General features: G+C 35.4%; 1 protein-coding gene across 4 annotated transcripts in view; it reads right to left on the bottom strand.

Moving 5' to 3' along the window:
- Window positions 1-16,512, bottom strand: part of NFKB1 (nuclear factor kappa B subunit 1) — a 115,938-nt gene that overhangs the window by 93,296 nt on the left and 6,130 nt on the right. For 2 of the 4 annotated variants that reach the window (XM_054553513.2, XM_054553514.2), the window contains exon 2: window positions 12,782-12,851. The exons of the other annotated variants lie outside the window; for them this stretch is intronic. In XM_054553513.2, the coding sequence (XP_054409488.1) occupies window positions 12,782-12,798 (17 nt within the window). In that variant the 5' untranslated portion in view covers window positions 12,799-12,851. The remainder of the gene's footprint in view (window positions 1-12,781; window positions 12,852-16,512) is intronic. 4 annotated transcript variants of the gene reach the window in all.

The following is a 16,512-nucleotide window of genomic DNA, read 5'->3' as shown; positions in this document are numbered from 1 at the left end:
TATTAATTCCTGGGGTAATTTTTCTTTTTTTCTTTTTCATAAAGTCTATTAAGCAGTCATGAGTACTTAAGACTGCAGATGAGAATGTCAGCTACCCATCAAAATGTGTTGTCTCCTTTTCCATAGCATTAGTATTGTAGCTGGAAATGTGACTGCTTACCTAGTGTATACCCCACACTTCGTTGGAGTTAGAGATGGCCATCTGATCAAATGCTCACCAGTGCAATGTCAGAACTCTTGCGTACCACTTCCAGGTCTGGGCTCAAGGCCCTTGACATGCTTCCTCCATAAAAACTCAGACATGGAGAAGACCTGGCTTCTACCAAAAACATGATGATTAATAGCCTAGGGGATGGCAGATAAATGAGAGGGAAGGAATGAGGATCCCTGAACAATGCCATGAGACAGATCTGCTCTGACCATCCAGGCTGCTCATGCTGGTGGTGGTGACAGAAATAAATAAACTTTGTTCTTTAACCCAAATGCACTGTCAGGTCTCTTTGTTCAAATAGTTGAGCCCTCACTGTAATGAATATATCACGTAACACTCCAATAAGCACAAAGCCCTCCAAAAAAGAATCTGATTTTCAAAGAAATCCTCTCCTGCTGGAGCACTGTGTAAGTGAGGAAGAGTGAAAAAGCTGATGAGCATTCTAGGGGGATGCAGAGCAGTGTACAACTTTAAGAAAAGGGCAGTTTTGAGTCCTTCAGAACATGAAGTTCATGCAGATTTGCAGGGAAACTCTTGCCTAAAACAAGAAAGTATTGATTGAAGACATACAGACAGCCACAATTAAACAAATCTCAATTAAGACAAGCAGTTAAAAAACGGAAATTTGACCTGATACAGTAAAGAGGGTAAGTCACTTGAAATTTAAGAGTTCTATCATGCTGGCTGTGTGATCTTGGATATTAACTAAACTCACTGTGGCCTTTGTTTCTTCATCTGTAAAAATGATAGATTCTGATGGAATGGACTTTTGAAAAGAATATAACCTTGTTGAGCTCAGAATATGTTAATTAGCAAATAAATGCCTATTCAAAGAACATATCCCCTAAGTCTTAACATTTTTTGGTAAACTTGGATTTTTACACGTATTTATAAGTACATATTTATATTAAAGAATCATTAGCATAGTTTTCAGTTATAAGAAGAATACTAGTAAAAAAATTACACTTAAATACAGTACTGAATACCAGCTAGAGCAATCAATGTCAAAATCCCTATCCTTAGAATACCACAGAAGCTCAAACTTCCAAGAAAAACATTAAAACCATCTTTGCCTTTAAGCTTTCTGTCAATCTAGACTGATCTCCTGAACCTTCATAAATAATATCAGCCTATGATCCTCAAAAACAGAGGTGAGGCTGTTGACGTGTTAATTATACTGATTATATACATTTAAACCTGTGGATGGTTTTCCAGACTTCTGAATGTAAACAGTTAACATAAAGCAGTCCTCACTCTAATTTTTAAAATTCAAACTAAACCTACTTTATTAGAACTGATGCATGATCACTACTATAGCTAAAACCTTAATGAAAATCTGTCAATTGCAGGCACCAAACTGCCAAATTAAACATGATCTTCCCCTTCAATATCCTCCCCATGATTTATACACCAATTCTTGCCAAAGGATCACAGTTTTAAAAGTCTAACAGCAGTCCAAGGCTCACTTGGGTGATAGTTAAAATTTGAACTTTTACAGCCTTTGCAATACAGTTCACTGTAAAGAGCTGAGGTAACAGTAACGCTATGGTGATGTCAATGTTAATTCACAATTTAAAAATGAAATGTCAAAAGAAACCAAGAATCATTTGGAAAGGATGAATCACTAAGTAATATTTGCATTAATTGTAAAAGCAGGTTTTACTTCTAAAATGTTGAAATACCAACTAAGCCTCTGGAACTAAAGGATTAGAAAAGACCAGGGAAAACCCCTTCTACCTCCCTGTTCCCCCAGCCCTTCCCGTCACTTTCCCTTGTTCAATTCTTTGCTTTTGAGGAAGGACCTTGAAGCCAAAAGGGCGATAGTAAGTTTCCAGGGGAGAAGATGGGACTAATTTCTGCATCTCTTTTCCCAATAGTGAGGTTTCTAGGAAGATTTTCACACCACGGAAAAAGAAATAGAAAGTGTAGCTAGCTAGCAACAAATAAAATAGCCAGTGAATTGCTTGTTTTTTTTCACATGAAAAACATAATGTTACAACTAGCTTAGTTCTGAACATGTGATGAGTTCTATAAAATGCCTAATGGGTTATTTTCTGAACCTGTGTGACAATGCCCCCACTAACACCAAAGTGTAGCACATGAGCTTCTTGGTGAAGGCTGTAGGACTGAGTGGATTAACTTGAAAGCCACAGAATTGAGCCATTAAGGATGGAGTTGGGGGCATGCCTGTCCTTGTAACTGGGGAAACTTTAGGATCAGAGATGTTCACACTTTTGACCATGACCCAGTGTAAGAAAATGTATTCCTTCTATAGGATTTCATTTTAAAAAATAAAACCTTTTCGAACTCATTAAAATGATTTGCAGTTTGAAAATATAAAATTTTAGGTGCCATCTAGAGAGTACAGTTGGGAATCAGAGAGAAGTGTCTCTACTTTCAAGATTATATTCAGCCACAACAGATACCACTTAGGTGTGATTTTAATACCTCATCTTGGATAGCAATGAGGATGAAACTACAAGAAAAGGGGTGGCTTTTCATCATTTCTCTGCTGGCTAATAAACTGATAAAGAATGTGAGGAAGCCTTTTCCACAGAGGAATTTTCTGGAGGAAACAAAATACTTTGCATAAAATGTGAAACACTCAAATGAGAATATCTTTTGATTCTGCAATTCTACCTCAGGAATTTGTACTTAAAAATTATCTGAGCAAGTGTGTAAAAAAATAAGTACAAGGATATTCACTGCAGCAAGTAACTGGAAATAATCTGTATGTCCTTTGATAACAGATTGTTTAATTATAATTATCCACATTTATAAGTTAAATATGCAACTGTTAAAAATAATAATACAGTATACAATATAATCTGTATACAGTAACTGGAAACTTATTACTAAGTTATATGTTTCTATATTGTAATTTTCTAACTGAATTATGTAATTAGAAATATATATTTAAATAGGAAAAAGGAGAAATTTAAATCTCTCTTGAATTTAAGGTCTAACTCTGACATCTTTAACAATTAATGACATACAGTGAATAAAACATGATAAATGAGCCAAAAACTTCTAAGCACTACTGAAATCTTCATAAGAAATACAATAGAAAAATTTCAACTTTAAAAGAGCTGTTGTTGATTGACAACTTTCTGATATTGGCTTAGTGGTGATGAAAGAAAAGTTGACGATGGCTTAGTTACTTTTTTGTTTTTTGAAGAGCTGATTTCTGAAAGTTTTTAAAAAGGAATCAATTTGGTGCGCTACAACATTTAGATTTGTATAAACTAACTTTCCATGTTTTAAAGCTCCTCCTTCCATTTCCACATCCTTGTTTCATTTGGGTGCAATGTGATCAATTAACATGTAGAAATAGCTACCTGATATACACAAATACATTGTGTTTGGAGCTGGTAAAGATAAGGTCCCTGTTTACAGTGGAATGTCAATCCAACAGGGATGGCAGATACATATACAACATTCAGGTAGTGAGTTCATATAAAGCTTATTAACACCGAGTATAATACACAGCAAATGTTAGCCATTTTATTAGATGGCATAATAAGCAATATTTTTGTGGTAAATTATAGGAAGAGGAATATAGAGAGCAAAAGCTTTAGACATTCTGAAAAGACTCAAGTATTTTGTTTCCCATTGTACACTTATGGGTACACTGACAATTCCCTTTCTAAGGTGGCTGGCTACGTGTCACTGCTAGATAAACTGTTTGCATTTTGCTCCCAGGGGTCATTTGGCAATGTTTGAAGACATTTTTGCCTGTCACAGCTGGATAGGTGGTCCTACTGGCATCTAGTGTATAGAGGCTACAGATGCTGCTACACATCCTATACTGCACAGAATGGCCCCTCACAATAAAGCATTATGCAACCCTAAATATCAATAACGCTGAGCATGAGAAACCCTAATGAACATCATCCATCATGACAGTGCTTTGGTTCTCCATAAACTTTACTGACTACCTCATGGGTAAAGAACTGTAGCTAGAACTTCACACATTTCTCTTAATTCTCACACCAATCCTGAGAACCAATGTCCCAGATAAGACACTGAAGCTGAAAGAGAGTAAGTAATTTGCTTAGGTTCATATAGTAATGCTAGCTAATCTGACTCCACAGTCTCTGGTTCTTTCAGTTGTTTAGGAGGCAGAAGTGGTTTTCCTCTTTGGCATATAAGATTATTTATTTTAATATAGTATCTTTGCTTCAGGTCTCTCAAGTGTTCTGGTTAGAGCTAGTCTACCCAAAGCACAGCCTGAAAAGCAGAATAGGATTCTGACAATACACAAAATGAGTTATTCACAAGGCAATCACCTATGAAGATAAAAATACCAAACAATGTTAACTCAAGTGATAGTTCTTTTTTTTAAAAAAATATTTTCTTTGGTCTATCTCAAAAGATAGAAGGAGAATAAAGAGATTCTCCCTGAACCATGTCTATACTCACTGATGGTATGATAAAAGTATATATATACTTATAATATTATATATAATTATATACATATACTTACATATTAAAACTATATATTTTATATATATACCTAATATATATAACATATAAGTATTTTATATAATATATAATATACTTATATATGAAAATTATATATGTATATACTTATATATTAAATTATATCAAATGTATATAATATATATAATTTAAAACTACAGTATATTGAAATACTACCTGAATGTTTTCCTTCCTTCATTAATTTAGTCATTCACCTAAAAATATTTATGCCTACTATGTCAACAACACCAAAGTGCAAAAGAGTGATGCAGTTCCTGTACTCACAGAGCTTACAGTTGTGGTAGATTGAAATCAATGACCACACATTTTTTTATATGCCACTCAACAAGAGGAAACATCTATTTCTCTGTGCTTTGAGTCTTGGCGGACCTATGGACATACTCTGACCAACAGGAAGAGGTAGAAGTACAAGTTCTAAACCCAGCTTTTAAGAGGCCTTGCAATGATCATTCTTGCTTTCTTGGAACATTGTTACCATGCAAACAAGCCTGCACCAGCCACTGGAAAATCAAAGACCATGTGGAACAGAGAGAGGCAGTCCTAGCTGAGGCTCCCTAGCACCAGCTGAGTAGCCAAAACAACGTCAGACAAACAGCAGTAGGGCACCAGCTGAGTAGCTACAAACAGTACCAGTCAAGTAGCCAAAAGACCTCAGAGATTAGCCAAAGCAGGCCAGGCCAGATGAACTAGGCAGCCCACAGAATTGGAAGAAGTAATCAGTATCTTTTAATTTACTTTGTGGTGATTCTTTTTTTTTTTTTTGATGCAACAAAAGCAAACTAATTCAACAGTTTAGGAAGTAGGAAGGCAAATAGGCAAAAACAATGCAATATAATATGTGTCATGGGAAATGGAGCATATGTGGGGTATGGGTTAATTATCTTGGTAATTCAGTAATCACACTTTGTTAGAGTTCTAGTCAGAGCCCACTTTGTACTCATTTTTTTACTCTATTGGTTTACTCAATTTCCAACTGAACAAAAGAGGCAAGTACAGTAGCCAAAACACTGTGGTGTATACAGAAAATTAAAACTGTTAAAACTTTCAGAGTGCAAATATTATAAATCACTGGTAGCTTTAAGCAGTGATACCTTTAAAACAAGTTAATGTTTTAAATCCCTTCACCTCTCTATCTAAAAGCAATTTCATCATTCGTGCTACAATGAGCCCCATTCTTGACTTTCCAATTTCTGCCAATATATCATTCTCCCACATATCTAGTCAATAACCAATTTCTGCTGATTATTTTCTTCATGTTGTTTCTTGGATCTGCCCCTTCTTTCCAACATCCTAGGAGAGACCTTTATTGCTTCACCTCTGAATGACAGTAATAGGCTCTGCACTGTTCTCCCTCACTGCAGGGTTTCTTCCTCTTTAAGAATCTTTCACATTATTGCCATATTACTTATAAGATAAAGTCCAAAGACTTCAACCACTCAGCACATTACATTATTATATTAAATCATATTATAAGCATCAACTACGACTATGTCCCAACCAAAACCCTCTATGACAGACAGATTAATCATTCAAAATGCCTTGCTCATTTCCATCTTGTACATTTGTTCACAATATGCCCTGCATCCTGAAATGCCATCTTTTCTACCTCAATAGCATCCAATCTTCAAGGCTCTAGTTAAATCCAATTTCTGCCAAGAAATCCTATATTTTTCCTGTAACCTATAGCTCTGTAGTCACATAATACCTATAACACTTATATATACTGGTGATTTAACACTAGACAGCATAGTTTTACTGCAATCTAACTTTACCTATATATTTATCATCTTCTCAAATGGATGGAAGTTCCTAAAAAGTAGAGATGGGAGTTTTACTTTTTTGTATTGGCAAATTGGAAAACATTTTTTTGTTTTTTAATTAATACTGCATTAATTTTAAGAAGCACTGCAATTTCAAGTTTGTCAGAATGTCAAATTCTGGTTTCAGTTATCACAGATTAACAGTTATCCGAACCTCCCTCCTTGCTATACTCAACTGTGAAACCCTAAAAATACCTAAAGATGTAATTTAAGACATTGGACATCATAGTGCTATACATTATAAGGTGATTTAGGTAAACTCTAAATTCGCCCTCACTTTTTGACTGAGGACACTTTCCAAATCATGACACAGGGAGAGCCCAAAGACAGAACAGCAATGGGCAGAATCTCACAAAGGAAGGCTTTACACAAAAAGCAAGAGCCTCAGAAATCTACATAGGGGTCATCTCTGGTCACTGGCCAAATACTAAGCTGTGATAGTGTAGGACAAGACCCTGCAAAACCTAATAGAAAACAATTTCTGGGCATCTAAGAGCTAAATGGAAATTCCAGACATCATATAGTGCTGAGAGACACTGAAGTTGTAATAATCCAGGGTGGAAAGACATCACTGAACATTGTGAGCATTCAGTTGTGATTTCAGAAAGACCACACGATGGGTGTTAGAAACATCCTAAAATAAGGGCTACTCTAAACCTATCTTAATAAAACTAGGTGACCCACCAGTAAATTCACTGCCTGTTACAACAAAACTCAACACGTTTTAAAGGAAGACAAAAAACCCAAACTCTCCACAATGTACAATAAAACATAATGAAGCCTGCAAAGAAATAGGAAAATAAGACTGAGAAAAAAATGACACAAATGACAAAAATAGCTAATAGCATATGGTCAATAATGTAAAGGAAAAGATGAACATAATGAGAGAACAGATAGGCAATATCAGCAAAGAAATGCACACCTTTCTTTTAAAAAAAGAATGGAAATTTTAGAACTGAAATGAAATTTCACTAGATGGACTTAGCATATTTAACATTGTAGAAGAAAGCACCAATAAACTAGAAGAAAGGTCAATAAAAACTATCCAAACTGAATTACAGAGAAAAAAAGGCAGAAAGAAGTGAACACAGTTTCAGTGACCTACAGGACAATATTAAACAGTCTTACATATTTGTAACATAGAATCCCAGAAACAGAAAAAAGACAGAAAAAAAAATTCAAAAAAATAACAGTTGAGAATTTTTATAAATTTGATTTTTAAAAAATCAACCCACAGATCCAAGAATCTCAAAGATCTCTGTGCTGGATAAAGACAAATAAAACCATGGTTTAGGCATATTACAGCGAAACTGTTAAAAACTAGTGCTAGAGAAAAAAAAATCCCAAAACAGCAAAGGACAAGAAAGGACATATTATATATGGGGGAACAACTGATAAGCATGATAAGCATGATGTTTCTTATGATCATTAGATACAGTACAAGCTAGAAGGCAATGTAAAGTCACCTTTACAGTGATAAAAGAAAAAAAAAGATTGGTCCAGAATATTCAGCAAATATATCTTTTAAAAATAAAGGTGAAATTGACATTTTCAAGTAAACAAGAGCTAAGAGTATTCATCACCAGCAGACCTGCTAAAAGACATGCTAAAAAAAGTTCTTCATGCTGAAGGGAAATGATAGACACTTGGACCTGTATGAAAGAATAAAAAGCATCAATAATGATAAATATGTGAGTAAGCATAAGACTTTTATTTCTTCTTTCTTAATTTCCTAAATAGACGATTGACTGTTCACAGCAAAACAAGACAATATATTTTGGAGTTTATAACATATAAAGAAGTAAAATGTATAACAATAATAGCACAGAAGGACAAACAGAAGTATAACATTGTCAAGTTCTTACATTAATTAATTAGAGACTCAAAGATGCATATTGTAATAAACAAATACTTTTCTAAAGTGGTAAAGTAACCACTTTAGAAAATAACCAATGAAGGAGATAAAATGGAATTTAAAACGCTGAACTTGATTTATTCAAACGATGGCAGGAAAGGAGAAAAAAAAGAATAAAGAACAGATAGCACAAATAGATAATTAATTACCAAGATGAGAGACTTAAACCCAACATACCAGTAATAATATTACATGGAACTGGACTGAACTCATCTAGAAGATAGAGATGATCAGACTGGATTTTTAAAAAGCAAGATTAAAGTATATGCTTTTCATAAGAATTGTATTTTAATATTAAAGACACAGATAGTTTAAATGTATGAAGATGGCACACTGTGCTAGTTATATCATGCAAATGCTAAATATAAGAAAGGCAGGCTATATTCTAAAATATCAGATAAAGTAGACTTCAAGAGAATAAATATTACCAGGGACAAAAAGGAACGTTGCATATAAGAATCAAAAGGCCAACTCATCAAAGAAAAACAATGATCTTATTGTGTATGCACCTATTAACAAAGCTTCAAAATACATGAAGCAAAAAAGTGGCAGAACTAATGGAAAAAATGACAAATCCATAATTACAGTTAAGATTTTTAACATTCCTCTCTCAGTAATTGATAAAAGCAAATCAACAGAATGTCAGGAAATGTCTTAGTCTGTCAATGCTGCTATAACAGAATAGCTGAGACTGAGTAATTCATAAACAGCCCGGGTTTATTTCTCACAGTTCTGGCGATGGGAAGCCCAAGATCAAGGCACCAGCATTTGGTATCTGGTGAGGGATGCATCCTCTAGAGGAGAGGAATGCTGTGTCCGCAACTGGCAGAGGGCGGAAAGGCAAGAGGAGACAAATTTCCTCCAGCAAGCCCTTTTAAAAGGGCACCTAATCCCATCACTTCTAATAGGATCTACCTTTTCCTACCATCACATTGGTCATCCTGTTTCAACACTTGAATTTGGTGGGGACACATTCACACCATAGTAGGAAAGATATAGAAGGCTTAGGAACAAAACTGTCAATCAAAAGAACCTAGTGTATGTCTACAACACCCCACTGAATGATTTTAGAGTCCACATTATTATTATTATTATTTTCTTTTTTTTTGAGATGGAGTCTCGCTCTGTCCCCCAGCCTGGAGTGCAGTGGTGCCATCTCGGCTCACTGCAAGTTCTGCCTCCTGGGTTCACGCTATTCTCCTGCCTCAGCCTCCTGAGTAGCTGGGACTACAGGTGCCCACCACAACGCCTGGCTAATTTTTTGTATTTTTTTAGTAGAGATGGGGTTTCACCGTGTGAGCCAGGATGGTCTCGATCTCCTGACCTCATGATTCACCTGCCTCGGCCTCCCAAAGTGCTAGGATTACAGCCGTGAGCCACCGCGCCTGGCCCAGAGTCCACATTATTTTTAAATACACATGGAATATTCACGAAGATAGACCACATCCAGAGCCATAAAATAAGTCTCAATAAATTTCAAAGAATTGAAAGCATGCGGAATATGTTATCTAAATACAGTGGAATTAAATCAGAAACCAGTGATAGAAAGATATCCCCAAAAAATCCTGAAATGTATATAATTAAACAAAACTGTTAAATTGGGGGAGAAAAAAGTGCCTCTTAGAATCAATAGACTATAGACTATATAACCTCACCCCCCTGAAAGAAGCATCTAAATTCTTGCTGTATCATATTCACTATAATCATGGGGGACGGGGATTTTCTTAGAGAAGTGATTAGAATGCATTCCAACGTGTTCCATAAGAAACAAATTTTTGCCTATGGTTGTCTTCTTAATCATAGCTGACTGGAATTCATAAGATCGAAAGATGTTTTGGGCATTTTAAAAATATATTGTAATTAAGAGTAACTTATATCATACTCAAGTAAAATTTATTTTTATTAATACTATGTTAGGACAAACTCTGCCAAGAATAACTTGTAGAGCTAGAGAAGTTCTCTAAGGATTATAATAAGTTAGATAAAACCTTAAATGTTATAATTAAAGTCACTCCCGAGATATTGCTGCCTACCATGTCCACATAAAAACTGCTTCAATACCTCTGTTCATGGTGTGAGGTCTTTCATTCAGATGGCATCATAAAGGCACTTGACATACTGGACTTTGTTCTGAGCTTTTGCGTCTACATTTCTAATGCTACAGATTTCTTCTTCCGTAAAAACATAGTATCACAGAATTTTAATTTTGATATGTAGCCTCTGCCTTGAGTACCATTTTGGAATAATTATATTTTCAGACTGAGGAAGAAGTAGATCTCATGCATTATGAATTACAGATTAGTATTCTTTTGTTCAAATACAGAGAAACTGATCCAGTTCTCTTGAATCTGAATATGACTTATTTTAGATTTTTATTCTATTAATCCTCAAAAATCCATAAAAATATGTCCTTTATGTTTTAAAAGAAAAAGAGTCATTATGTGAACCAGCAATGTTTGGTCCTATGAACATGGGTACAATCACCCTGGAGGGACAAAGTGTTCATTTGAAGAAATAATCACAGCGAAGGCCTTCTGATTACACATACACAAATATAATAATTTGAAAGCCATCAAAATCGGGCTCCATGAAGCCCTTTCTACACTGACCACTCATACAGATAAACGCTTTAACATATACATGGCTGGGTATGGTGGCTCACACCTATAATCCCAGCACTTTGGGAGGTCCAAGTGTTTGGGGACAAGCCTTGGCAACATAGGGAGACCCCATCTCTACAAAAATTTTAAAAAGTAAAATAAAATTAAAATTTTGCCAGGCATGGTGGTGCATGCCTGTAGTCCCACCTACTTGGGTGGCTGAGGTGGGAGGATAGCTTGGGACCAGGAGGTCGAGGCTGCAGTGAGCCATGATTGCACCACTGCATTCCAGCCTGTGTGACAGAGCGACACCACATCTCAAAACAAACAAACAGAACAACACACATACAGATGTCAATGTATAAACTGAGTGGGGAGAAACAGGTGAACTATACCTCTCTCTTCTATGTCTGATAACATCAGATGTGAATACTTCTTTCTCCCATGTCTCTTTGTCAGTGACCCTGGCTATTTGGTATTAAGCAAAATATTTACTTTTACATTCATAAGTAATAAGTAAATGAGAATGTAATCTGTTTTATATTTTTTACTAACAACTTAGGAAAAACAGTATTTTGTTTAGTGAGGAATATCTGAAATGAACTGACCCTAGAGCCCAACTGACACAGCAGAGTTCCCACTGGTGTGAAGCTCATTATTAGCACCTTGGAAAAATGAATTCATTCAGTCAACGCTCCATTGTCTATGTGGATATACGTGAGTCACAGAATTGACATACATATAATCCAAAAGTTGTTCGTGAAATCTTTTAAATGACAGTGGAGGGAAGGGGTCCTAACTAAGAAAGGGCAGATAGGATGCTTTTGCAGTGCTGCCAGTGTTCTATTTCTTGACCACCAACTAGGTTAAATGTGTTCACCTTGAGATAAATCACTAAAGTTGCAGCATTAATATTTGTGTACTTTTTTAGCTATGGGATTCTTCAACTTAAAAAAGGCTAATGTAAAAAAAGAAAGTTTCTTTTTCTATTTTTTTTTCCTTTTTTGAGACAGAGTCTTGCTTTGTTGCCTAGACTGGACTTCAGTGGCACAATCGCCACTCACTGAAGCCTCAACCTCCCAGGCTCAAGTGAACCTCCTACCTCGGCCTCCTGAAGAGCTGGGACCACAGGCATGTGCCACCATGCCCAGCTAATTTTTAAATTTTTTTTTAGACACTGGGGTCTCGCTATTTTGTCCATGCTGGTCTCAAACTCCCGGGTTTAAGCAATCCTCCCTTCTCGGCCTCCTGAAGTACTGGGATTACAGATGTGAGCCACTACGCCCAGCAAGAAAATTTTAAAAACTGAAAAGACTACATGATTTAAGCTCCATGAATTTCTGGATTTCTGTCTTGTTTGGCACTGTGTGCCTTGTCCTTAGAACTGTGTCTGGCACATAGAAAGGACTCAACATATATTCAAATCAATCACTGTTAAATAAATAAAACCCTACTTATGTTAATCAGCTTGATTTAATCATTTCACAATGCATATGTATATCAAAACATCATCTTGTATACCAGAAACATATATAATTTCTGTCAACTGTACTATACTAAAGCTGGAGGTCAAAAAAAGGAAGGAAAAAATAATAAAAAAATAAAAATCACACTATGCGAAGATGGAAGAGCTTCTATAAACAAGCAATGCTTCCCCTACCCCACCCGTCCTCATCTCCAGTCCTGCTTTTTAAAGGCTGACTTTTTAACACTCTTTTTCTTTTTAGTTTACCTGGTGGTTCTTTTCATATCTCCAAGATATGCTTCTGTCTTTTTTCTTGATGTAGGACGTTGTGTTCCTTCTAGGAAGGAACAGAGGAGGATTCAGCTCATACTACCACCACCTCCCCTTCTTCTCCCTCCAAATATAGTTATAATTAGTGAGACCTTGAATCAATCTAGCATTTAAATATTAAACTTTACATTCAATTTTTGTCTCAAGTTTTCCATAAATTTCTTTGGAGAAATATGAATGCGAGAGACTGAATAATAATGAAAAAATGCAACACCAGAAACATCTGGATTTGAGAAAGAACCCACACTGAGACCAAAAATTATAACTTATTATCAACAAAATGGGCAGTTCCTCATATTATCATACTGATAATCAAGAATTGGCTTGGTACTTACTCACATGCATTTTTCTTAAGTTGACCTATCTCGATATGGCAAGAAAATCTGAAGTCTTCCAATTAATACAATTATATCAAAGAAACACATAAATTTTAGAGAGAGATGCTCATTTGGTCAAACCTCATTTTTTTTACAGAACAAAAATAAGACTCAGAGAAGTTAATTAACTTGCTCAGAACCACACAGTTAATTGGCAGAACTGTCTCTTGATATCTTGTTCAGTATTTACTTATTCAGCAAACATACCAGGTGCTGTGCAAATAAAAACTAAATAAGATGAACTCCTTGCCCTCAAGATGTTTCTTTTCTAGGACCCATAGGAATTCAGGAGAACACAGAATGGGGGTACATAACTCTTTATGGAAAGGGGAGGGAGAAAACAGAAAGGCAACGACAGAAATGGTGATGCTCAAACCAGGCCTAAGGGTTTAGTAGTTAGCAGGATGGCTAGGAAAGAAAAGGCACTTCTCATACAGGGAGGGCATAAGCAAAGGCATTCAAAGTCAGAAACTGTGGATAGGAAACTGAAAGTCGGTGTGGAGGATTTGAGAGTAGGGGATGATTGGGGAACAGGGGAGGCAGTAAGGGGGTGAGGTGTGCAAGAATCAGCTTGTGAAGACAACTGGGATTCACTGCAGAGACATGATCGGATTTACACTTTAGAAAGCTGACCATTATGCGAAATGAACGATGGGTTAGAAGCAGGAGACAATGCAAAAATAAAATCCAGAAATTCAACGAGGAAGGGATGGATTCTGGAGATGAGGCTGACTTGATAGAACTTGGTGACTGACTGAAGAAGAAAGCTGAATGTGTAAGAAGGGCTTCTAGATTTCTGGCATGGGAAATCTAATGAATGGACCCTAACAGGCTAACAACCACATTCCCTAATGTGCTGGGGATACCAATCTGTGCAAAGGGGTGGGGTTCAAGGATGATGAGAAATTTAATATTGGCATATAGATGTGAAGATACTTAAGTGCCTCAGCAATAAAATCATTTCTGTGGCTTGCCTTGAATGACTGGACTCCTACAGTTCAACAGATATTTAGTAAATATAGCACAATTACTCCAAAAGTCATCTATTTCAACACAGGATTGAACTACCTCTCTAAGCAACTTGGATTGACTCCTATTTGGCTATTACAGAAGACTTTCTAAGAGAAATGGGATACTTCCCCACCCATCATAAAAAAAGAATTGTAACTGCAGGGTAAATGATTATGTGATGGTTTAAAACAGGAAATATTTTTAAAGTTTCTAAGGATTGCTTGTTAAATTTGGTTAAATGTCTTTAATGGGAAATCGAGTAAATATATAAAGAGACACCATAAAGACATTATCTCAAATTAACGCTATGATATGGTATGAGAGCGAGTAAATGCATTTGACTATTGTTGGACTGCTGTGCTTTTGATTTTAATTTCCCAGGTACTTATATTTGCTTGATGGCAACTGACTTCTAAAATGTTTTTTCATAATGTGGTGAAAATGTCCATTCTTATCAGTTTAGCAAAAATATGATAATCCATTATGAAATGTCTGCCAAAAGGTTCTATCCAAGGGCAACCTCTCTTACTTCTTTCGTTATGACCCTCCATGAGATGAGATATACAATTTATCTCATTATATTTCTCAACCATGAGATATATGATTTGTCCTTTTATTTATAATTCTCATTCACTTTCTAGATTATTCTATCTTCACATTCAAGTCGATAACAAAGTTTAAGTCTTAATTTTATAGAGGACTCTTCCCCCTAAATCTTTATGCTTTCATTATCCTTTGCTTTGACCAATCTTTCAAGACTCAGGTTTAAAATCACATACACATATACAAACGATACTCGACCTATTCACCTTATCATGTATTAGCAGTATAATAAATGAATGCATTAAATGAATAGGGTAGAGAAATGGCTATATTTTTGGTTCATTTTAAGCCATCTCCTCTTAAAAGTAGTTCCCCAGGTTTTTTGATTGGTTTGAAATTAGCAGTATGAACACACTAAACATTTTTTTCCTATTTGCTAGATTCTATATTCAGTTTTCAGTTTTGATTTTATGTAAATCAATTGCTGATTTAAGTACTTTCCTGACTATCCAACTGAGCAAAAAATTAAGTTTAATTTAATTTTAATTCTTAACTTCTTAACATTGCTTTCAACTTCTAATTTCCTCTACATAAACAGCCACCCATACATGCTTCGTCCATCATTCCACATCATCATCATTTTAATTTTATAAATCATGAAGGTTCTTGTATTATATGTAGATGCTATAAATTGTAAGGTATTCTCCTCTGGCCTCATTACCAAGTCCATACCCCATTTAAAAGAAAAAGACACTGAAGGTTATAAATCAAGTCTTAACAGTCAAACACCAATACATGTTTAAACCCTACAAAATAAGCCTATACTTAAGAACTGGCAGACAAAGAGGTTCTTCAAATATCAATAAAACATGAGTTGGGAATTTGTGTTAAAACATCCAAAAATAGTTATTTTCTCATTCCTAAAATTCTTGTCATGGAAAACATATTTTCTAAGACAATTAAGTAATTTATTTTCACTATTTAAATGAACTGCAGGCTTGGGCTTAGAACCAATAAACAGGTTGATTAGGGAGTCTGTCATCACTTTTATGTTTTCTTTTTTACATACTTGTTATATGGTAGAATTGACGTCTGGGATAAAGAGGGATAGGTGTGCCCTAACATTGTAATATGGTATAGTATTTTCAGTCCAAATGATATGATAAATAATAAAAATAATTTTTTGAAATAACTGCTTTTAACAAATAAAATTCATTAAAAACAAATTGCTTTTTAAAATGGGACATTATAGAGGTATGCTCAACTTTATGCAGGTCTTATACTTTCTTTAGTTCAAGTTAGTGAAAAGTAAATCCTAGAAATATTAGTGAGCCTCATTTATCAAAAAGGTTCACCTTGGCCAAGCTAGGTGGCTCACGCCTGTAATCCTGGCACTTTGGGAGGCCGAGGCGGGTGGATCACTTGAGGTCAGGAGTTTGAGACCAGCCTGGCCAACAGAGCAAAATCCTGTCTCTACTGAAAAAAAATAAAAAATAAAAAATAAAAAATAAAAAGGTTCATCTCACAGAAAAATCTAATAGCTTTATTTTCCAATATGAAATGCATGAATTGTCCATACATTTCTACTAGTAGAGTAAGGATTATGACAAAGTTAGAGCCTTGTTTGTTTTGTTTATGCTTCTCTTCATGTCCAGAAGCTGCAGACTGAACTCCTAAGGGAACACACAAAAATTTATCTTTTTCTGGAAGCCATCTCATGGGGAAGTCACAGGCAGA

Source organism: Pongo abelii, chromosome 3, assembly GCF_028885655.2.
Source record: "Pongo abelii isolate AG06213 chromosome 3, NHGRI_mPonAbe1-v2.0_pri, whole genome shotgun sequence".
Taxonomy (NCBI): Eukaryota; Metazoa; Chordata; class Mammalia; order Primates; family Hominidae; genus Pongo; species Pongo abelii.
This window is presented reverse-complemented; position numbering and strand designations above follow the sequence as displayed.